The sequence below is a fragment of the Misgurnus anguillicaudatus genome, chromosome 9 (genome assembly GCF_027580225.2).
Source record: "Misgurnus anguillicaudatus chromosome 9, ASM2758022v2, whole genome shotgun sequence".
Lineage (NCBI taxonomy): Eukaryota > Metazoa > Chordata > Actinopteri > Cypriniformes > Cobitidae > Misgurnus > Misgurnus anguillicaudatus.
Genome location: NC_073345.2, coordinates 3,739,480 through 3,763,664, shown reverse-complemented (window position 1 = coordinate 3,763,664; position 24,185 = coordinate 3,739,480). Strand labels below are relative to the sequence as shown.

Sequence of the window (24,185 nt, the reverse complement as noted above, 5' to 3'; positions counted from 1 at the left end):
CAAACCTTTTGACTGCTACCACATTAAAGTTTCTTGAAAGATAAAATGGCTCAACTCTGCAACAAGATGATTTCAACATTTTATGAAAATAACACATAAGATACTTGCCTGTCCAGCACAATGATAGTGCCGTTGTTTTTAACAACTGTATGTGATGTGATTTTTCATCTGTTGTTATTAAGGTTGCAAGGTGAGGAAAGTTTCTGGTAAATTTCCATGGGAACTTAATTTGGGGAATTTTTTAATCTAGGGTGTTTTTTTTCATATGTACAGTAATAGTGATGCTTGCCTTAAGCAAACACTGCCCTTATCTGTCACTGGTCAGACAAAGGGGTAAGCACTGCTTTAACCTGAGGTTGACATGTTGGGGTATTCAAATAAACCAACAGAACAATGTTTCTTTACACTCGTTAAGGAAATGGCTGAACGAGTATAGATGAATACATCAGCACTTTTTATTTTAAGCTGTTTTATGTATTTGATGTGATGAAGGTGAAAGAGGTTTGATGAAGAGCTGGATATTTACCTTCGTCCGCGGGCATTGAGAACTCATCGGGGTCATCTTGAGCTTCCAGACATGTGGCCGGTACCCAACCCTGAGCGTCCTCTGTACTTACAAACCACCAACCTGTGACGAAACCATTCACCAAACGCCTTCAATATCAGTCTACAGGTTTAGAGTCAGTGAGCATTGTGTTAAGATCTTACCGGACTCGTTCTTCTCAATCACCTCCACCACCTGGCCCACATACAGACTGATCTCAGAGCTTTCCTGTTTCTCATAGTCCGTGACAGCCACATACTGATCCAAGAGCAGCGGGTCAGCCGACGACGAGTCTCCTCCTGAAGTGACACAGTGGACATGTTACATCCAATCACCACAGGACAATCCAGAAGACAATAATACGCATTAATCAGTCCGCCGCCATGTTGATTTTGATGCTGTCTGGGCTGGACGTCCAGAGCGTGTGCTTTAAACCTATTGTTTGTACCAGGATGCCGGTCACCCAGCCATCAAAACACAGAAAACACATCATCCCACACATCTCCACAAAGAACCTCAGAAATCATGGACTGCTCAAACAAGAAGGGACATATGACCTAATTAGACCCAATATCACGCAAATACGTGACTATTTCACGTATGGACCAACGTGAAAATGTCACGTTTTGCCGGGTTTGAACGTGAGCATGTCACGTTTTCTGTTTGTGTCACTTTCACGTTTCACGTTGGTCCACACGTGAAACAGTCACGCATTTGCGCGATACAGGGTTGCCTAATTTGAGATGAGAACAGCACATTGTGTACATAATATCTGTTTTGGATATAAGCCTGCTGGCGAATCGCCAACTTCTCGTGTTGTAAGCATGCCCACCCCACCTCAAAACACCAATACAATATTTTATGACAACAACTATGTATACATTTTCAGTTTGTATAGATCATAAGAGTATGTCCCATGTATTTTCTCTGTTATATTTTTAAAGACTTATTAACTTGTGATTGACTTGGCTATGTGATAGTTCATTGTGCAAGTATTGTTAAATGTAAAACCCCATATGAAACCCCAAAGTTGTGTACAACAAATGTTATTTAGCTTGTGTTGATTCTAGTCAATGTGCATAAAAAACTAAACAGAGAAATGTATTCATGCCTTGCGTTTTTTGTAATCTGTATGAATTGGAGATATGAACTTAGTTATAGGACTATATTAGTGTTTTAAAGAAAAGTAGGCATGCTCCCAACATTAAAAATTTATGATTAGCCAACAGGCTAATTACAAAACAGATGGACGATTTTCACGAAATCCAGACTTAAAAGGTGTCCGGCATCAGATTTTTTTAAAAAGCCATTGAAGCCAATTTTTTGCACATATAAGATTAAGATCTGAACTTACTATAACCATTATTTTTAGAGGATTTAAAAAATATTTCTTATACAATTATTTACGTTTTTTAGATTATCATTATAAAAAATTATCATTACCGCAACATGATATTACATTAAATATATGCATTTACAAACTCATGTTTCGGTAATGAGAACTAAAACGTTTTCTAGGTACTATGACAAACAAAATTTCAACTTTTATCTGGAGAGAAAAAAAGGAACTCCTAACCTGGTGGCCATCTTGAGTGTCACAGTCAATTATGTCCCTTCCATCTTTTTTTTTTTTTTTGAAAATGTTAGTTCCTCGAGGGCTTAAACAAAGATTGAAAATTGTTGCGGAGGATGAGAAAATTGGTCTTGGAGACATTTATTTTCCTTATTATTGTCTCTACATTTATCAATGATCACCAAATACCACATGTTTCTTTACTGTAAATGTTTATAGTATAACATGCACTGAAGCTTTTATTTTTTAGATTTTTTAATTATAAATATTTCAATGTCAAAGAACCCAAATCCAGACACGTTATGGTAATGAAAATGTTCCCCTTAAAAACAAAATTGGTTTCTATGATGTCATTTGAAATCATGTGCATAATAGTACATGAAGAGATGTTTGTGACTGCATGCTTCTTATTTGGATACTCTTACTTTGCATTTACTTTTTTATCAAAAAGTTTCATGACACCTCATAAGTCTAATTTCGCGAGAATCACCCAGATACTATGTACACAATGTGCCATTCTCTTCCCAAAATTAGGTCACATGTCCCCTCTCACCTCAACAATCATGATTTCCGAGGTTCTTTGTACTGTAGAATATTGTAAAACGATGTATGACCAGCATCCTGATCCAAAACAATAAGGACGTCCATCCATCACAGCATCGTTTTGAATTCAACATGGCGGTGGACTGAATAAAGTGATTGATCTGAAGGGATGAAAGGCCACAACACTGCTACAGTAAATCATCTTATTAATTATACTACAAAGCACATTAAATATTAGAAGCTAAACCGTAGTTGATGGTATAAATCACACCGATGCAGCACACACGGATTAGTTTAGTGATCGCTAGGAAATCATTGAAGCGGCTTGTGCTCCAGCTAAACTCATATCTGCTGCTCACGTCTGTGAATGACTTCAACAGAGAATCATCATACATCTCCATACACATATACTGTATGAAGGTCTGAAAATTATTTATTATAATAATCTATGCAACTTAAAAGTAGAAATCACCCAAAAATATTCATTCAAAATGTCAAATTGAATAGGTCTGTCAGAATTGACAAGTACTGTATTGCTAACATTTCTGACTGTGTCCTACAGATAAAAGAAAGTCCTATGTATAAGAGTATTTTTATTTTGGGGTGAACGCATGTGGTTTACTATGACTGACAATGGAAACGCTGCTGAAATCATTCACAGACAAAGCGATTATATCTAGTCAAAACACACAGACAGGTAAGACACTGAGGATGCCGAAATGATTCTGTGTTCCTCAAACAATGATGTGAACATTTAAATCACAAGGTGAAAGAGAGCTCAGTATATTTATAGAGAAATATCTTTCTTTACTTTCACAATATCATGAACATATTGATTTGCTCTCTTTTACCTTGTGAAATAATATTCAGATTTGCTTTATAAGCACCATTATAATAATAATAATAATAAGTTAATGATGATGAAATGCTAGATGAAAACGTCTTGGTCCTCCTGTAACCCACCACCAGCACCAGCACACGGTCATCATGCACATCACACAGGACTTATATGAGCTTGACCATCTAATGAGCACACCCAGAGCATTGCTAAAACAAAGTGTCTGTCACTACCTCTCTTAATGAAAGAAGTCGCTCGCTCCACAATGCCTGATGAAAATGAGAGCAGGAGGATGTCAATGTTTAGAGACGAGAGCAATGAGGGCATCCACGGCACACAGCTGATATAATATCTCACGTGTCATGAAGGTCATGAACACCAGAGGGCGCACAATGAACACGGTCAACTAAAGCTCTGATCATCATGTGCCTTTCATTTCACTTTTATATAATGATCATCACGATGCTCTTACCTGACTTCTTCTTTCCACTGGGTTCCCTGCAAACATAAAGACGTACCAGTTAGATATTATTTCACTGAAGCTGTTTTCAGATAAAAGCATCTGCTGTTCAATGCTTTAATGTGAATACTTTTAACAAAAGTGAAGTGGTTTGAAACCATTTCAGGACCATTTATGCTTTTTAGTGCACAGCACAACACACGGCTGTACATTACTGAAGCAATAAATGTCACATTTCATCATCTAACAGATTCAGTTACAGAGTCCGAGCTGGATTGTGTCTGATAGGTTTGACATCAACCTCATCCTCGTGTGTTACTGACATACTGAAGGCTTTAGCTGATAAAATCATTTATAATCTCTGTAAGGATAATGGACCACAAACAAGCACTGCTGACATCATCATCATCATCATCATCATCATCATCATTTGCTTCGGCTCATATATGTCTCCCTCCTTATATATTCCTTATGACTATAATAATAAATAGCAAAGTGTCTTTCTGTCAGGCTGTAAAAGCTAATGGTGATTTTATTAAAGAGCTATGGTTGTATTTAGCAGTGATGAATTTAAAGGTCAGATGGACACAAGAGTGCCAACTCAAGCACGCTTGTGCAAACAAACAGATGGTTCACAGAGGGTGAACGGTTGGTTTTATATAAACCCAAAAACGAGTAGCTTCTGAAACAAACTCTTGTCATATACGACTGAATACTGAATCGCTGCGAAGATAAACCACTCATTCAGAAATGAATCATCAGTTTCTACACATACTCTTTGGGTGGGTTCAGGTCTTCGGGACGGGTCTCAAAAAACACACGGACCTCCTCACACTGAGAAATGTAGACCGGCAGCTGGATCAGAGCCTGACAGAGACATAAACACACACATATTCAGAAATACAAGCTGTCAGTATAAAACTTTCATGAATCATTTACAATTTACAAATTCTGTACACTGAATATAATGAATAACTTAAGGGTCGTTTACAATTTCACAATAACTATAACTTTACCGGACAAAAACAATATTTTATTAACTAATAAAATATTTTATACTAATATTGCTTTTGCAATTGTTTACATGTCATTGACTGCGTAAATATGCTGTTCTTGTTGCAGCTACAACAATAGTGCTGGATACCTGAAGTCATTTTATCTTATGGAAGATGAGCTTTCCAACAGTGTCATCTCTCATTTCATACACTCACCTAAAGGATTATTAGGAACACCATACTAATACTGTGTTTTACCCCCTTTCCTCTTCAGAACTGCTTTAATTCTACATGGCATTGATTCAACAAGGTGCTAAAAGCATTTTTTAGAAATGTTAGCCCATATTGATAGGATAGCATCTTGCAGTTGATGGAGATTTGTGGGATGCACATCCAGGGCACGAAGCTCCCGTTTCATCACATCCCAAAGATGCTCTATTGGTTTGAGATCTGGTGACTGTGGGGGCCATTTTAGTACAGTGAACTCATTGTCATGTTCAAGAAACCAATTTGAAATGATTCGAGCTTTGTGACATGGTGCATTATCCTGCTTGAAGTAGCCATCAGAGGATGTGTACATGGTGGTCATAAAGGGATGAACATGGTCAGAAACAATGCTCAGGTAGGCTGTGGAATTTAAACGATGCCCAACTGGCACTAAGGGGCCTAAATTGTGCCAAGAAAACATCCCCCACACCATTATTACACCACCACCAGCCTGCACAGTGGTAACATGGCATGATGGATTCATGTTCTCATTCTGTTTACGCCAAATTCTGACTCTACCATCTGAATGTTTCAACAGAAATCAAGACTCATCAGATTAGGCAACATTTGTCCAGTCTTCAACTGTCTAATTTTAGTGAGCTTGTGCAAATTGTAGGCTCTTTATCCTATTTGTAGTGGAGATGAGTGGTACCCGGTGGGGTCTTCTGCTGTTGTAGCCCATCCGCCTCAAGGATGTGCGTGTTGTGGCTTCACAAATGCTTTGCTGCATACCTCGGTTGTAACTAGTCAAAGTTGCTCTTTTATCAGCTTAAATCAGTCGGCCCCCCCAAAAAAATTGCTCCAAAGGTGATCCCAGCAATATCATTTGTTATATCTTTCATTATATTCATTCAGTATACACGGATCTATGAATATGCAAATCCCTGCCTCGCACAGCTCGGACCATAGATATAAATATCCCAATTAGCACATGGTTTGTCTTAAAGCATATTAAAAACACCACATAGGCATATAAACAATAAAAACTTTAAGCAAAAACTTAATATCTTGGGTCATTTTGATTCTCAAGTAAATACATCAAGATTTATTTTGGATACTCATACTGAAAAACAAGATTAAAACACTAAGAAATAATTTTCTTGCGGTGTATGATTTATTTACACTGGGTCACATATAATTTATATATATAAAGTATCTGAGACTCTTTATTGTCGCTCTAATATACATATTAAAGAAAATGTACACATTGTCACTGATTTATCTTTAAAGAGACGTAACAGAGTGTGCCTAATACACAGTCATGTGATACGTGAGAGTACAGCGACCTGATGACCTCCAGTCAGTCACTTTATTGCTATTATGACATCAGGAGGCGTTCCTATTTCTGTTTGTCATGGTAACGGTTGTGAACATCAAAAAACAAACCATGCGACTGACTTCAGTCCCATTGGAAAGTCGTGCATCATTTGCATAATTAAACTTTTCTCTCATCACTGGATACGCCCACTATCCGTCACCAACGATTACAGTCGATCATGTCACCAGAAGCTCATATCATGCTGCTGATGCTGGTCACCGGCAATGTAAATGTATGAAGACTTTAAATATGTGCTGACGGGGAAAACTGTTTAGAGGTGTCCGCCTTAAAAACTGAAAGGGTCTTTGAGCATCTGCTGGTCTAGACTTTGTGGCGTGTCCTGCATAGTCAGGAGATTTTCAGCTTGAATCAGCGGCTGTTGCATGAGAAATAAAAAAACAGACTTAAGCTATAGGAATCTGTCTGCGGTGGTGAGTGAGATGGTAAACAAGTGCAGCTTTGTTTATGGTTTGTATGACCACAGTTTGATAACTACAGACTACTGACACCTGCTGGTACAGAAGCGTTATTTCCTCTCATGCAGACGTGCTGATTGGCTGTTAGCTGAAGTCTTTGTGATGTGTCCAAGCTGAAATGTTTGGAGCGGACACGGGTGACATGAGGTGACACCACAGGCTGTTTGGTGCATCGTGGCCTTTAATCACTCAAATGTGTTTTTCTCTGTCAGCTAACACAGAATGTTCCTCTCGTACTCTTGTTTATTTTGGCAGAGGAGCATTTATACTAATAAAGCTGAGTGCTTACTTCATGTCCTTCAGAAGGAGGTCACAGCACAGAATTTTAATAGAGGAGGTTTAACTGCTCAAGGTGCCTTTAAAATAGCAGCATTGCAGTCTAGAGCCAATTATTCACATCTAGTTTTGACTCATCAATAGACACGTCACTGACCTGCACTCAGTTTTCTTCATGAAATGAGTGTTTTTATTCTTGCTTGTTTTGTTAAGACGAGATGAATGCTGTCTGTTCTAGCTCTTAGTATTGGATTTGTGTAATGATGGATGGATATGGATCTTATTCACGGACACAACATGACGTCTGAGACACAGCAGCTGATCTCCTCACTCATTAGTATTCCCTGAAGACACGCAGGACAATTTCGGCTAATGCACTTTATTACTGCTCTCTACTGACCTCCATTACCTTGATTGTTTTATGTGTGTCTATGTAAGAGCGAGCGAGCGAGCAGCACACACACAGAGAGAGAGAGAGAGAGTTGGATGTATGTCCTCCACAGTAAATAATGGCCTATGTACTTAAGCTATAAGCTATTTTTAGAAATATTATATGAAACAGAAAACAAATTAAATAAAAATTAAACACAAGCAAGTATCATACATACATACATGTAACTTAAAGACCTCCTCACCATTTCAATAGAAGGTAAAGTCATTATGGTGATGCCCAGCTAGAAAAGAAAACATTTAGGGGTGTGCAAGAAATATTTTTTGCAATAATATTGTTGTTGTTGCTTTAATGATGTGCAAAATTATATAATCAAGTCTATCACTTGCTTTTTTTTTAAAAAGAAGCCTTCAGTGCCCACAAAATCAATTTGCATGCGAATTCAGAGCATGATGCAGCAACGCACTTGGCTGCATTGTATGTATGGCTTGTAATAATCAAGGTCATAATAATTGTTAATACTTCAACCAATCAAATGCTGTGTTTGATGAAAGTTTGCATTTTCTGACTTACAATGTTATTTTTTCGTTAAGTACGCTACTGTTTAGTACTATTTCAAACATAAAGACCTTTCTGTTTGGTTAATATCACCAACATTAACCTCAATCATATTAATATGTTGTAGGAGGGAGCTTGAATAACATACGTCTTTTAAAAACACAGTTTTGAAGGAATTTTAAAAAAGTTGTCTGTTATCGTTATTGGCAAAATCCTAGGTATTACCCAGATATGATTTTTTTTCAAAACCCTATTTACATACGCCTGATAGATCTGATTTCTTGTCTTAAAGTGTTTTTGATCTTTAACCCCAGACTCTAGCACATGAAGAGCTCAGTCACTATAGTACTGTATTTTCCGGACTATAAGCCGCACCGGAGTTTAAGCCGCATCATTCAAAAATGCATCATTAAGACTAAATAACATATATAGACGGTTTCATCAGGCGCACGTGTGGTGACACGATAAGCGTCTGGTCCGAACTTTACTTACGTTTTCTGTTTGTTTAATGGTCTGACTAGTTGCTGAAACTGAACTCTTAAACAAATACCTCGTCGAAAATAACAAATGTTTTGGGTTCCTATGTAATCTACGTGTTGTTTATTTTGCTTGTTATATAAATAAACTACTTTAAAAGGACTTTGTTGTTATTTATTCTTTGCGGAGTTTACCGGAAGTTACGTGAAGACCACGAAAGCCACGTGTTTATGTTGTTACTGCTGAAACCGTCTATAAGTCACAGTGGACTATACGTCGCGTTTATTTAGAAAAGTATTTCACAGAATCCAAGCCGAAGAACAGACATTTAATCTGGAAAGCAAGTTATTTAACTAAACAATAGCACACAGTACAGCAGGCAGAATAGATGTCTGTACGTTAAAGTAATATTATCATTATCAGTTATTAAAACAATAAATACCTGGAAGGTTGAATAGTCTAAATTAACCAAACAAGCCAAATAGTGTGAAGTTTGCATACTCATCATTCCACATTACTGAATTCATTGAATTACATAAATACAGAAGCAGCATATGGCGGACTCTCGCGGCTGTAGATGGTAATGTTGTCTCTTGCCTCATAAATGTCAAAATTAATTCATACTGACTTACAAGCACCTGACTATAAGATGCAGCACCAGCCAAGTTATAAAAAAACGCGGCTTATAGACAGAAAAATACGGTATAAGTGATGTGAGTTTATGAAAGACAACAGTCACGTATAAGAGCCATTCATTTAATTTGGTTTATTATAAGACTTCTAAATGTATCGTGATACATTTAAGTTGAAACTATATACTTATTTTATATTAAAGGGGACATTCCATGAAAATCAGACTTTTTCCATGTTTTAGTGCTATAATCGGTTCCCCAGTGCTTCTACCAACCCAGAAAACATGAAAAATAGCAACCCTGTAACTTTGTTTTGGTAAGGCTCTTTCTGCAAGTATGTGAATAAATAGGTCATTCGGATTTCGCTCCCCCCATGACGTAGTAAGGGGATCTTCTTATAATGATACCGCCCCTTCATCTGCGCTATCCAACCATGACGCGGCCTCACGAGTGTGATAGACAGAGAGAAAGAATGACTGACAGCACGACGCGTTTGTATTCCATCAAACACAAACAGGAGCCTACAATCTTATAACTTGTAGTTTTAATGGTCTTTCTAAAGGTTGAAGATGAGGATTAACGTTACCTTAGTGAGTGAGAGAGAGCGAGTGAGCGAACAAATGAGAGAGAGAGCAAAGCGACGGTTCACTTTCATCAATACATGTTGTTTAATATGTTTCTCTGAAGTTTATATGAATGAACACGAGACAGAGTGAGAGAACAACATGTGTTCACTATCATACACAATAAGTAAATATGTTGTTTAATGTTTCTCTCAAGTTTCAAATGAATACGAGAAGTTACAAGATTGTGAGAGACTGACAGAAACGCGAATGTGTTCAATATGTGTACACGATAAACTTAAACATGTCATTTGATCTGTTTCTCTAAAGTTTAAGCATTAGACGTGTTGTTTTATTACAAATCATTTAAATGTGCTCGTGTGGTTTGGTCAAAAAGTAAACTTCTGAGTGTTTGTGGACGTGTATTTTATTGTAACATGCTGAAAATCATTGTGCCTGTTTAAAACACTATGAGACCTAAAAGTCTTTATTTTTATTCCACAATGTTCCCCATCTGCTGATTAACATGTATTTAGTATGCATAAAACAGATGATTGACTTTTTAAACTTGTTCAAATATATAATGCTGAACATCGTTACTAACTTCTTTCGTGAGAGAATGCAATGCCTTGTCTACAGCGCAATCGCTTGAGACTCTGCCCACCTAAGCAGCTCATTTGGATTTAAAGGGATACACACAAAAACGGTGCATTTTGCTCAGACCCATAAAGTGCCTATTTTAACATGCCACAATAAATTACCTATATGGTATTTTGAGCAAAAACTTCAAATATGTATCCTGGGGACATCAAAGATTTATTTGACATATTTAAAAAGTCTTGTGAAATGTCTCCTTTAATTATCCTGAATTTGTGTTGTGTTAGTGTGCATGGGTTTCCCTCTATAGAGGGAATGTATATGACATCACCGTCTGCGAGAGGGACTGCGGTTACGCACACACTGAGTGGCAAAAGACAGAGCGGCAGCAGTTGAATACAGCGTGACTTCGGCGAAAACACGGTGAAAACGCGTCAAAATGAAAAAAAAAGCTGTTGTGCGATAGACTGTACTAACAGATTAACAAGTATTCAGAGCTATCGTTTTACAGACTGCCAAAAAATACAGAAAGGAGGAATACATAGAGCGTCCATGCCACGTCCACAGACCACAGGTGGATTAATAAGTTGCTAGGGTCACTATCAAGAAGAGGTTTTACTTTCTACTTAAAAGTATTTTTCAAGTATTTGTATTTTATCCGTGTTTTTTTCTGGAAAACATATATTCCAAAACATATTATCATAATTTTTATTCTATTACATTTCATAAATACATGTGTTTGTTTTAGGTTTAAGTACATTAACCTACTTTTACTCAAGTAAGAGTACACAATTTTAATGTAACTAGGAATTAAATAAATGTTAATATGCAATATTAAAGAATACACAGTATGATTATATGCTTTAGAATGTAGTGAAGTAAAACTTTTCCCAATACAAACATCCTAATAAAGCACAGATGCTTGGAAAATGTAACTCATGTAACTAAGTATTGTCCACCTCTGCTATCAAGTCCAACTAAATTTAATTTAAGCTGATAATAGTCAGTTTTACTGGCATTTTCGCAGCAGCCCCTATAAAAACCAGCCATTTTGTTGCACTTTTTGCCACTCAACCGGGCGAGCTCTCGCGTGGTCACATGGAAAAGTGACGTCAATGCATACCCTCTATTGGAAGCAGTCATATTATCTATTTAAGGTGGTGCAGTGACGCATACCTGGAAGCGTAGCGGGTGTATGCGGAAACAGTCATTGACCGTGTCACCACCGGGTCACCGGGTCAACATGTCAATGGGGCGCGTCTAGCCATGACTTGGGACAAAGAACTATAATTTTCAAGGACTCTTTATAAGTTGCAGTATTATATTTCATTTCATTCTGGAAATAAATCCACTTATCAAGAGGAAAGAAATAACGTATTTCATCATCTTCATTTAAACACACGTCAGACACCAGCTAAACACCAGCTATACTCAAGGAAGTAAACAAATATTGGGAGAGTTTAATGGTATTAGAAACACAGGAAACACAAAAACTTGTCAAGGAGTCTGAGGAGTGTAATGTGATGAACGACTGCAACCTCAATGACTTTAACTTGTAATTTTTGGATTGAAAATCCGCACAGAAAGGTCTCAGATCCTTCACGCCCACTCGCACATGTACAAAATACTTCAAGCTCCTTAAAAGTGGTTTTCTAGAGAAACATGCCTTTAAAGAGTCAACCTACGCCGTGATGTGCTGACACAAGCTAACTCAGCACAGCTTCAAACCCCAGCCCTAAAACACACATGACACTGCCAAAATATAAATGCCAGCTTTTTCCCTTTTAACCCTTTGGTGGTACAAAACATTTCAGGCCACACAGAGAAAAACCTTCACAAAATCAATACGGAAGTTTAGGAAAAATCCAAGTGCAGCTCGTATAAATGGGAATTTGTTCATCTGAGCATTTATAAGGCATTCCTACTGTATCTCATCTGAGACTAAAACATCACATCAGGTCTTTAAATGAGACACAAGGACCAATGTCATCTAATGTCTGACATGAATGAGACTGAAGAGGAAAGGTTTTATACTGTTAAGCTTTAGAGAGCACTTCAAATATAAAAGGCGTTTATGTTTTTGTTTGTTTGTTTCATCCATGTTAAGCTCTTGGTCTTTCACACAGAAGAAGATGAGATGATGAGACTTACCCCGCAGTACTCATTGATGGGTTTCAGGCGTTTCATGGCCACATCTCTGATGTGACTTCTTCTGAACAGAATCTTGCCTGTAAAGAAATGAAATGACATGATTATGATAAACATATGTCACCTCCTTCAGTTCATCAGCATTTCTCAGTGTTATTCAAGAGAAGTTTGGGAAAGTTTTGGGAATGTCCCTTCATGTTTAAATCACGTTAAAAGACCACAAGCATGACATTTAGCAAACATTGGTAAGTTTGTGCGTGTGGCCCATAACACAAACCAAACGGCACTCAAACATGGTTTAATGACTCATATCCTGCTGCTTGCTGACCATACAGTCCAGTCTATTGTAGCTGGTGCAGTAGTAAAGTAAAGTAAAACAACTATCATACACATAACCCACCCAAAGTCTAGGATGTTTTAGGAAGATAAACAGTTCATGTTATTGTCTCATGTGCTTTTGTCTCATCCACACACCTTTTGACAGCTTCTTATATCATTACATGTATACATTTGATCCAAAGTGAAAGCAAACTTGCTAGCACTATGAGTGGATCTACAGGAACTATGATCAAAGCCTTTGACCTTTGACCTGCTATTATACAGATACACATCTGTCTCAGGTCAAGCGTATCTCACATCTGCTACTTCTATGGGGCGCTTTATATTTGCACAGCGTAAGTAGACGGTCCTTAGATGGATTTGTAATTCTGAATGTGGTAAAAAGGTTGAATGCTGATTAAACTCTGAACTCTAGTTCACTCTCCACTGAAAGACAAATTACTCGTTCAAATCAATGCTTCACAAACACTAGTCCCAAAGTATGGTACTAGTCCCAAATACACGATAGCATTAGTCATTTAGGTTGAAGGTTTTCAGGATCAAACAGACAGGACTGCTGATAATACATGAGGAATGACTGCTGTGTTTACTACAGGGCTTTCTTTCAACTATTCAATGGTTGTAACATTCATTTATTCACCTTCAAGCCATCCTTGCTTTCTTTAACTGAACACAATCAAAAGTTAGTTTAAATAAGAGTTGCCTTTGTAATGCCATTAAATGATCTCCAACTTGCTGAAGCTTCAAAATGCACATACAACCATCCATCATCATTAAAGTGCATCTATTTCATTGCTAAAAAACAACATTATTTTGTGTATTTGTCATAATACAATGTGTTCGCTTGGTTTATGGTTAAAAAACACATTATTTTCCACAAACCATACATTTTTGTAGCTCCAGATATACTGCTTTCCATGAACGCATTGATTTTGTACAAAACGTATCGATTTGGCAATACCTGTGATGTCAGCTGAAAATGTGGCGCTCCTTACCATGTTTGAAAGATTTGCTCACAATGCAATGCTAACAGGAGTTAACTTACAGGCTGTGAGTCAGAATCGGGATGAATTATGATAAAGACGGTCTTGTCTACATCACCAATCCCAGGAAGTAAACTGTTGTCTACAATCCGTGTGTTTGTTGCAGTCCAAGAAAAGAGATTTAAGCTGGAGACGATAAATCGTGTCATCGTTTACTTTGGGATTTGTACCTTTTGCATATCGTTAACACGTAATAATACACACTTACACACCAAAGGAAATGTCAAATCGTGAATCGGACCATTGGTGCTCATTAAAATAATCCATTAAACTAATATATTAATATATGACTTATGAAGTGAAACGATCACAAGAAAATAAATAAATATTGTGGTGTGTATTTGTGTAAGTAAATTGTTTCAGTGTAAGCCTAGTTTGTGACCAGTGATTTGTTTGTTAGCTATAATCACAGTAGTTTTATGGACATCAGAGATTTCATCAGAGTGGACCGTTGCCAAAAGACAGATCTCTATAGTTTAAGTAGGTTTTTACACAAACCAATTGTTCCACTTCATTTAGTTATTAACCCACTGGACTAAAGATTAGTTTCATGATGGATGTTTGTTCAATATGGAGCATCATCAAGTTTAAAGATGGCCAACTGTTATTAAAAATATTTCATTTCAAATGTGTTCATTTGAAGAAAAGAAGTCATACATCTGTAATGGCATGAGAATTGATGGCACATGTGTGTTAGTTCTTTTCAGAAAGTGTTTTTATAGCAGAAAACTGCTGATGAGCAGCATGTGTTTGTATAGACCTCCACTATAGACTTTAAAGTGACACCATGTAATTTTTCAACCTTCATAATAAATTTTCAAGACCCTTGTGGTAGTACATCGACTTTAAATAGGTTGAATGACATGTCTACCATAGCCTGACGGGGTCTGTATCACTTTTACTCGTATTTTAAAACTTAGGGTTTCTGGTAGTAACCAGAGCACCAAAAAAAAACTACAAAATTCGACTGCTTTACGGCATACGTCACTTCCTCCACACAATTTGTTTTTAACGTGAATTTTGCTGGAGGCTACTTAAGGAGTGTAGAGAGCAACTTATAGCATGTGACTCCGTGGCACAGTTTTAGTGTCACGGACCTATAACACGGGCGGCCCGGGTTCGATTCCCCTTTAAGGCAATTTTTTTATATAAACTCACGATCTTGATTCATACATAAATGCGATGTTCTTTATAAATGACGGCGATTATCTTGCTTATAGTTCCCTGTATTCAGATGCTGTGTTCACGTATTTACCTTTCTTTTACTGTGTCTACGGTATTTACATTACAATCCAGGATGCTACAGCAGTCAAACTTGCTCACAGTGTAAAACCAAACCCTATTAATTCACCAATCAGATCCAAGCGTTTCTCTCTTCTCTCTTCCTCATTTGCTGCGTTCCGCTGTCACTCGCGTGACGTATTACAAAGCGGCAGACTTTAGGTCTGCTTGGATCACATCGGTTTACTTGGATTTGGAGCGACAATTTTCACACAAAAGAGAGAAAAAACGAGCGCCATTGCGGAAAATCCTGGTGGCGAGGGAGGGAGAGATGATGCAACAATATTTGTTTGGAAAAGGGCAAGGAAATATTTCTGGTCGTTTCACAATTGGAAGGCTGCAGCCTCCGGAGGTCAAATATGCAGGCTGCATACGTCATCAAGCCTGGTTTATTAAGGTAAACTGAGCATTACATTCGCAAGTCATAAGCATACTGCAACAATTTACGATTAACTAAGTATAATAGTCAACTTTGTAATTGTTAATATTGTAAAATAAGACAGTCTTGATGACGTATGCAGCTTAGAAATACGACATTCGGAGGCTGCAACCTTCAGATTGAGAAATGGCTTCTGCCACGACGAGTTCCTCATCAGAAAGTTGTAACATGACTGCGTTTCTCCCTGTTGTCTCAAAATGTTGATCGTTTAGCGTTTTAAATGTTTAGTTTTTAGTTTAGTTTTAAGGTTGGCCAGTTCCTTTCCTTTGCGACAGTGCTGCGGCACTTGTGGCCTCTAGGGGCGCTATGCGTGAAAAATACATGTCTAGCACCCCCTAGTGGCCAAAAAGTTTCATGGTGTGCCTTTAATGCAGAGAACTGTTGGGAAATGATGTTTACCTGGCAAAAAGGGGATGATCCTGCGCTTTGGGTCCTTCTGTCCTCCCTCCACAGGGAATTTATCCAGAAGCTCCATCTAGAAAACAAAAGATCTTTATTTACTGTAATGTCAAGCATTTTCAAGTGAAACCAAATATATACTAATGAGATGAGTACAGTGAAGAGATGTGATGATGGTGAAATATTTGATAGTTGTGTCAGAATGTGTTCAGGAGTGAATATGAGATTACAGCAGATGGTTTAGGATCAATTATGTAATGCAAGCTTGCAAGGGTGGACGATATACCGCTATGAAAGTGATTATGGACCATGAAATGAATTCTACAATACCGCTGATACTGTTACATATTCACAAATTATATTTTTGCATTTATATTGTTTGCTCAATTTGGTCCGCTTTGCAGCTTCTAACATTACCAGGGTTCGTACATTTACAAACCACTGTCATCAGGGCAGGAGTGGGACTCATTTTCAGCCCTGGAGTTTCATGCCTTAGACCGGCCCACTTTAGTTCACAACTGACTATTTAAATAATATCTTTAAACCCTCAGTAGTATAAGTCTGCAGTAGTGCACTGTTCTCTGCAGCCTTGCAATTCACTGTATTTTTCAAATATATAATTTCATATTCCGTGCAAATGCAGTAAACAATTATAATTTTTGCCATAATCATGCAGCCCTACCATAAGACCATAATATTACTAAAGTAAACTTATTCAAAAACTAAAGGAAACAAACGTGTTTGTGTTTTCCTCTATATTTCCATTTCTAAAAAATGGTGAGTCTTGAGATTAACTGTTGGGTTGATAACGTTTGGAAACCCCTGATATACAATACACAAGCAAGATTTATCAAGTATGCATTGGAAACAAATGGAAAAAAATCTGTATCTTTTTTTTAGTACTTAGATCATGTCTATTGCTAAATAACATAGGCCTATTGTGTTAAAAGAAACATCATGGATATACTTTTGAAACTACTTTTTTCAAATAAACTAATGAGTTTTGCATCAAATAGATTTTTCTTCCTCTTGCAATAAACGATGAATAATGACTATTCATAGAGAATTCATCTATGACTTGGATAAAAAAATACGTTTTGTAAATTATTTTCCTTTTGGCCAGACCGTTTGTATTAAGACGCTTAAGTTTATTTAAAATATAATAGACGCGCGGCCGGCAAGCGCACTCAAAAGACGCGCTCAAGTTTATTTAAAATATAGACGCGCGGCCGGCAAGCACACTCAAAAGACGCGCTCAAGTTTATTTAAAATATAATAGACGCGCGGCCGGCAAGCACACTCAAAAGACGCGCTCAAGTTTATTTAAAATATAGACGCGCGGCCGGCAAGCGCACTCAAAAGACGCGCTCAAGTTTATTTAAAATATACCCTTACGAAAATTAACCATGGTTTTATTGTGGTAAAAGTGTAGTAACCATGGTTTTATATTGATTACTATCAGCAAAACCATGGTTTTACTACAGTAACCATGGTTAAACTATGTTTTTTGAAAACCATGGTTGTCAAAACCATGGTTATTTTGTGGTTACCATGGTTTTACTACAGTAACCATGGTTTTTTGGTTTTAACTGTAGTAAAACCATGGTTAATTTTCGTAAGGGTAGACGCGCGGCCGGCAAGCGCACTCAAAAGACGCGCTCAAGTTTATTTAAAATATAGACGCGCGGCCGGCAAGCGCACTCAAAAGACGCGCTCAAGTTTATTTAAAATATAGACACGCGGCCGGCAAGCGCACTCAATATAGACGCGTCTGAAACAAAACTCGTGTTCAAGTAAGCGCTTTGAAAACCAGAAGACAGCGGCACGTCCAGCGTTTCCCATGCGTTTTAAATGTCAATGAACCCTAATGCAAGAATTCTTCCAATAAATGGTCGGGACTGGGGACACAATCAACTTGTGCATAAAGCGGCGGGGACATCTCTCACCCGCAAATACGCGTCTTCCCGGTGGCATGACAACACCGGCCCTCGTGGCCAAAAAAAAAACAGACCGGCCCACCGGGAATCCTCCCGGTTCTCCCTATGGCCAATCCGGGCCTGACTGTCATCCATCTCTTATGTCACCATGTACAGATTAACTAAGTGCACATGAAACAATTGATGTGTCATGCAAAATGAGAGGTAAAACACCGTCATGGCTGTAATTAGTTTCTTTTTCACAGGTGCCCTGTGCCGACCCCCACAAAATGCCACCCTGAGCAGCCGCCCATGTGAGAAAAATATTGATATGATTGGAAATATGTATCTTTTTAGTAATGTTGCAGAGTGTGAATATGATGTTAAAGTGGACTAAAAGGAAAATCCAGAAGTTCACTTTATTTGAAAAATTCACTTTGTTGACATCTTTATAAAAGCATCACTTATATTCTGTATGTGTTTATGTGTTGAATTATGAAATAAATACAGTGTTTGTTCCATTTCATGTAAAGTAGCTGTTTTAAAGACACAAGATTTAAATCCGACAGTGACAATATGCATAATATTCATAACAAGATGAATCCGCCCATCCATACAGTGGAACTTTTTGAGGAAAAAAATGGGAAAAGAAAAATAATTAATGTCTATGACCAATCCCTCACTTTTTCTAGTTTAAAAATACATATTTTGCCAGTAATTTGACTAAGGTTTACTACAATGTGATTCCAAAAAGTTTTTTTCTCATATGGCAATATACTCTAATACCAGTTTACAGGCTGGAGAGTACAAAATACCGTAATATGAATTTTAGCTCATGTTGCCCATCCCTCAAGCGTGGTATTTCAGTCCAATCAAAATCACAGCTTGCACGTCTTGTAAACATGGCCCTGAAAATTATGGGTTTGAGTATGAATATAAATCACTTTAATCTGTTGTTGGTTTTTAAAGGGGACATATCATGAAAATCAGACTTTTTCCATGTTTAAGTGCTATAATTGGGTCCCAGGTGCTTCTACCAACCTACAAAATGTGAGAAAGATCAACCCAGTAACTTAGTTTTGGTAAACCATTCTCTGCAAGCATGTGAAAAATATGTAATTGAAATTTGTCTCCCCTTGTGATGTCAGAAGGGGATAATACCGCCCTTTAATCTGATGCCCTCTAATCTGGCACTATCCAACTTTTGAGTTAAGTTTTAGCTCAAAATACCATATAGATAATTTATTATAGCATGTTAAAATTGACACTTTGCAGGTGTGAACAAAAATGTGCAGTTTTTGGGTGTGTCCTTTAAAACGCAAATGAGCTGATCTCTGAACTAAATGGCAGTGCTGTGGTTGAATAGTGCAGATTAAGGGGCGGTATTATCCCCTTCTGACATCACATGGGGAGCCGAATTTCAATCAGCTATTTTTCACATGCTTGCAGAGAATGGTTTACCAAAACTAGATAGATTTTTTCCCCCTTTTTTAGGTTGATAGAAGCACTGGGGACCCAGTTATAGCACTTAAACATGAAAAAGTCAGATTTTCATGATATGTCCCCTTTAAGACTTCAGCCTTATATCTTACTTGGGTAAAAGTTTGTACTCTTATAGTGTAATCTATTCAACAGATGGTATAATCTCTTTCCTTTGCTTTGATCTACACAGACCCACTGACATAGTGGAACATATTAATGCGCTAAAAGTCCCTTCATTTATTCTTAAATCCAGGATGAGCTATAGGTTATTTTCCCCGCTGGCAGTGATGAACATTTTCCTCTCATCTGTAGAGTTTTTACGCTTTGATTACAGGCCTCAATACAAACCAAAAACAGCTGTAGACCAATGAAATCACACCTGTACTCTGCCAGACAGTGCGTAGGTTCACATTTCACACATTCATTCACTAATGACAATAGCAGACTGAGTCAGCAGGAACGTTTTCCTAATTACCCATAAGGCAATACTGAGACAGACACACGTCACACAGGATAATTACGTGTGATGTGTACCATGAAACTGCATTTTGTAATGTATGTAATGTGGATGTGCATGGGGAAATTATGCTTCTATCATCATCTACTGGAATAAACAAATTGAGTAAAAGTAAAATAGAGCCTACGATTGGTACATCTGTCTTAAACATCACTAAAGAAATGTGCTGTCACATGTGTTTCTCACAGTAATGACTGAGCTAAAGAGAGACAGTGACTGGAGCAAGCACAGCTTTCACTGTGCTGCTATAATTCATCAAACTGAGGAACAATGAGTTCTCCTGTGACCCAATAACACATTTATGATAAACACCACACCTATAACAGCTTTACCAGTCAATCTCACAAAAACATGTCCAGGTTATATGTCATCCAAATATCAAAATAAGACATTATATGTGGCATAAATAAAAGAGAAAAGAGAGAAAGGTAAGAGGTGAAGATGGTTTGGATGAGCTGTGCTTGATGACAAAAAGCTGTTTCACCAACATTAAAATGAAGGCGTTAGAGTGTCAGTCCAATGTTGTTAAAATTGTCGTTAAAATTACAGTATTAAAAGACAATTATCATGCAAAATATGATTTCTTTTCATTTTAAGTTGGAATATATAACCTAACCTGGACATGTTTAACCCCTAACATTACTATATACATGTATACACACACATACACTGCAAAAATAAGGTCCCGTACACACTGCATATTAATTCGGTTGTCAGTTCACCTTTAAATCTTGTTTTGTACACACACAATTCAGTAATTTAGGGACTGACAACCGCATTCTACAACCGAATTAACTCCCGCAAAATGCAGGTAGTGACAACCGCATTTACAGAAACTCTGCATAGTGTGTACATAACCCAACTGAACAACTAGTAGTTAATAAAGTGTTTAAACGGACATCATGGACATGACAGGTCTCTCTTCTGAAAAAATAAATGCCTAGAAGGGGAAAAAGTCTTCTGTATGCACGGTGCAGAAAATGACAGAGGCACGAGCGTTTGCTGACTAGTGTTGCCAGATCTTGCACGGAAAAAACAGCGAACAAAAAAATCCAATAATAAACCGAAATAAATCCAAATGCTTTATCTCAAAGATCAACATATTGGGGCCGGCAATTTCACACTTTAATAACACTAAAAACTGTATCGCTTCATGAGCCTAAAGCCTTAACGGTTATGTGCCAAAACGGTATGTACCGTATTTTCCGGACTATAAGTCACGTTTTTTTCATAGTTTGGCTGGTGCAGCGTCTTATCATCAGGTGCGCCTTGTAAGTCAGTATGAATAAATTTTGACATATATGAACCAAGAGACAACATTACCGTCTACAGCCGCGAGAGTCTGTCATATGCTGCTCCTGTATTTATGTAATTCAATGGATGTGATGTGGAATGACGAGCCTGTGAACTTGATGCGTGTTGGCTTGTTCTGTTCATTTAGCCTATTCAACCTTCCAGGTAAGTTCTGTATGCTATTGTGTATCGTATAAATAACTGATAATGTTACGTTAACGTACAGACATCTATTCAGCCTGTGTTCTGTCTGCTATTGTTTAGTTGAATAATTTATCTTTTTAGATTAAATGTCTGTTCTTCGGCACGGATTTTGTGACGTATAGTCCACTGCGACTTATATATGTTTTTTCCTCTTCATGACGCATTTTTGATTGATACTCCGGAGCAACTTATAGTCCGGAAATACGTTACGTACAAAAAAGACGAGGACCTGGCAACACTGCAAGTGGAGCAGCCTTAAAAAATGTGTACAATGCACAACGCCAAGACGGAGGTTTATTGCAAAACATAATGCTGTTAAATTATTTTGGTCAAAGCTGTGAGTGATAAGCACGCGAAATGGCAGAACATTCCTATGGTTATCTCTGTGTCAATCATCACATTGGGAGTGAGTCTTGTTCCGTACAGACTTGAAACGAACATTTAGGGGATTCACTCCAGCATTTTAATGCGGTTGTCACTCCCAAAACTTTGCAGTGTGTACAAGGCCTAAATATCCTCACAAATATAATGCTAATGACTTTGTAAAATGTGTGTAAAGTTCAGTGTGTTTGTGAGATGTTAACAGGTCATAAAGGGACTTTTATTATGCATCCATCAAAATGGTTTTGGTCTGAATACTGGTAAATATAAACTTATATTAACAAGGAAAAACTTGTCCATCATCTCACAGCTTTAGGCACAATGAACCATGTATGAAGAGTTTCGTTGCGAAACGAGATAAATCCGTTTATAATCCATCTTTATCATTATGTTATCATGTTATTATTTTGTTTTATGGTGCTACTTAGCTGTATTTTTTAAGTTATGAAGGTTTAAATCAAAACAAACCAACTGCAGTTGCATTGATATTAATTGGAATGCACAACCAAAAAACGAGATTTCTGAAAAAAGTTATCTCGTTTTGCAACGAAACTCTTCATATGTTAACAGAACTGCATCAACTATTCAGAGTCTTTCTTCATCATCATGAACTGACTCGGTTATTTTTTAGGAAGTGGTGAGGGTTTCTGACTATTGACATAAATTGTTTCAGCTGTACCCAGTATGTCTATTAATAGTGGGTGTGCAAATTTCTGCCCACTGTAGTACTGAGAGGTTTATTTAGCAGAATTTATTTCACTGAATCAGATGAAATTATTTCTCCTTTGTTGGGAAGTTCAGGAAGTTACCCAAAATTAACTTTACAGCATTAGCATTTATTTTTATTTAACACAAAAACAGGTCTTTTCACATTGTGTTTAACCCCGCTCCAGGTTAACCAGGTTACGAAGCCACTTTTAATCCTGGTTATGGAGTGTTTCATACCAGTATTTTAGACACAGGGTTATTTACGAAATTAACCTATGGTTATAAAACCCTGCTCTAAAGTAGGTTTGCTTTTGTGGGGTTAATCCCGCATTCTGGTGCTGAATATGTATGGTGTAAAAACGAAATGGGTTTGCGACTGTTATGACTCAATGCTTAGCAACAGACAGCCAATCAGAAACTATCTCTCATATCACAATCTGTGTATACAGTCATAGAAACTCTGCATGTGGTGTAAAACAATCATTTCACTATTTAAGGGAAACGTAAAAAATACCACGAAAGCTGAGGAAATACTTCCGAATGTGGTAAAAAAAATGCCCCAGAAGCTATAAAAAGATTTGTGTGGCAGCCTGTTTTGTCAATGATGCAGAAATGCAAAACAGTTATTTAAAACAGCAGCTTTAGTCTGTCTGACACAGCTCTGTTTATCCAATCATAACAGTTGACACAGCAAATATGCAAATCAGAACAATAACCCAGAGTTTAGTGATGTACAGTGTGAAACTTCAGATTAGGAATACTCACTCAGGGTTATCTCTTAACGCCTGCTACAGTATAAACAGTGTAAAATGGGTTAGAAGCCCTATATTTAGTCAATATTTACTCTCGTGTTGGTCAAGCTAGTGTATTTTTTATTTATACAACAGTTCTTTCTGGTTCTCGAATCTGATTGGCTAAGAGCCATACGATATTGTGCTGATAACAGCACTGTAGCCGCTTCACCTTTAGTATTATTCCGCCACCTAGTGAATGGAGGTCCTAAGCAGGCTCATCTCTGAATGGAAAAACACAGACGCGCTGTTTTGAATAACTCTCCGTGTGTCATTATTTTACTAGCTCATAAATCAGTCTGTGAATCCCCAATCGGAAGTTATTATTCCGTCAAAGATCAGCGCTCTTGGATGTTACGTTAAAGTTAATGGGAGAAATCTCTTGTCACATCGTGTGGACGATTAACACGTGGAAAGAGGAATATAAACACTCGTTTTTTTTTCTGGAGCTATATTTCTTATCAGAACGCGAAAACACCGTGAAACAGCAGGTAAGCACCGCAGCTTTTAAATGTGGACATTTATCATTTACTTTATCGTGACCTGACTATTAAAGCGTGTTATGAGATATCGCCACTGGTATATTTATAAGCAGCATGCAAAAACATCTCTCTGACACTTATAAAAAACAGTTTTATATAGTACTGACAAGAACAAAGTTTAATAATAATAATCGAGTGCTCGTATCACGTTAAGAATAAATGAGAAAGCAATAGTAACGTTATACAAATAGTTT

The 24,185-nt window shown here is 37.4% G+C and overlaps 1 protein-coding gene across 4 annotated transcripts in view; it reads right to left on the bottom strand.

Moving 5' to 3' along the window:
* The window catches only part of sh3pxd2b (SH3 and PX domains 2B), a 53,324-nt gene that overhangs the window by 7,881 nt on the left and 21,258 nt on the right, over positions 1 to 24,185 (bottom strand). Inside the window, exons 3-9 of one of the 4 annotated variants that reach the window (XM_073871042.1) lie at positions 16,158 to 16,233; positions 12,660 to 12,736; positions 4,734 to 4,825; positions 3,971 to 3,996; positions 3,732 to 3,767; positions 709 to 843; positions 528 to 628 (exon numbers count right to left, since the gene is read on the bottom strand). In XM_073871042.1, coding sequence (XP_073727143.1) covers positions 528 to 628; positions 709 to 843; positions 3,732 to 3,767; positions 3,971 to 3,996; positions 4,734 to 4,825; positions 12,660 to 12,736; positions 16,158 to 16,233 — 543 coding nt within the window. Of the gene's footprint in view, positions 1 to 526; positions 629 to 708; positions 844 to 3,731; positions 3,768 to 3,970; positions 3,997 to 4,733; positions 4,826 to 12,659; positions 12,737 to 16,157; positions 16,234 to 24,185 lie in introns of all 4 variants that reach the window. The other 3 variants (XM_073871044.1, XM_073871043.1, XM_073871046.1) reach the window with 3 other exon arrangements.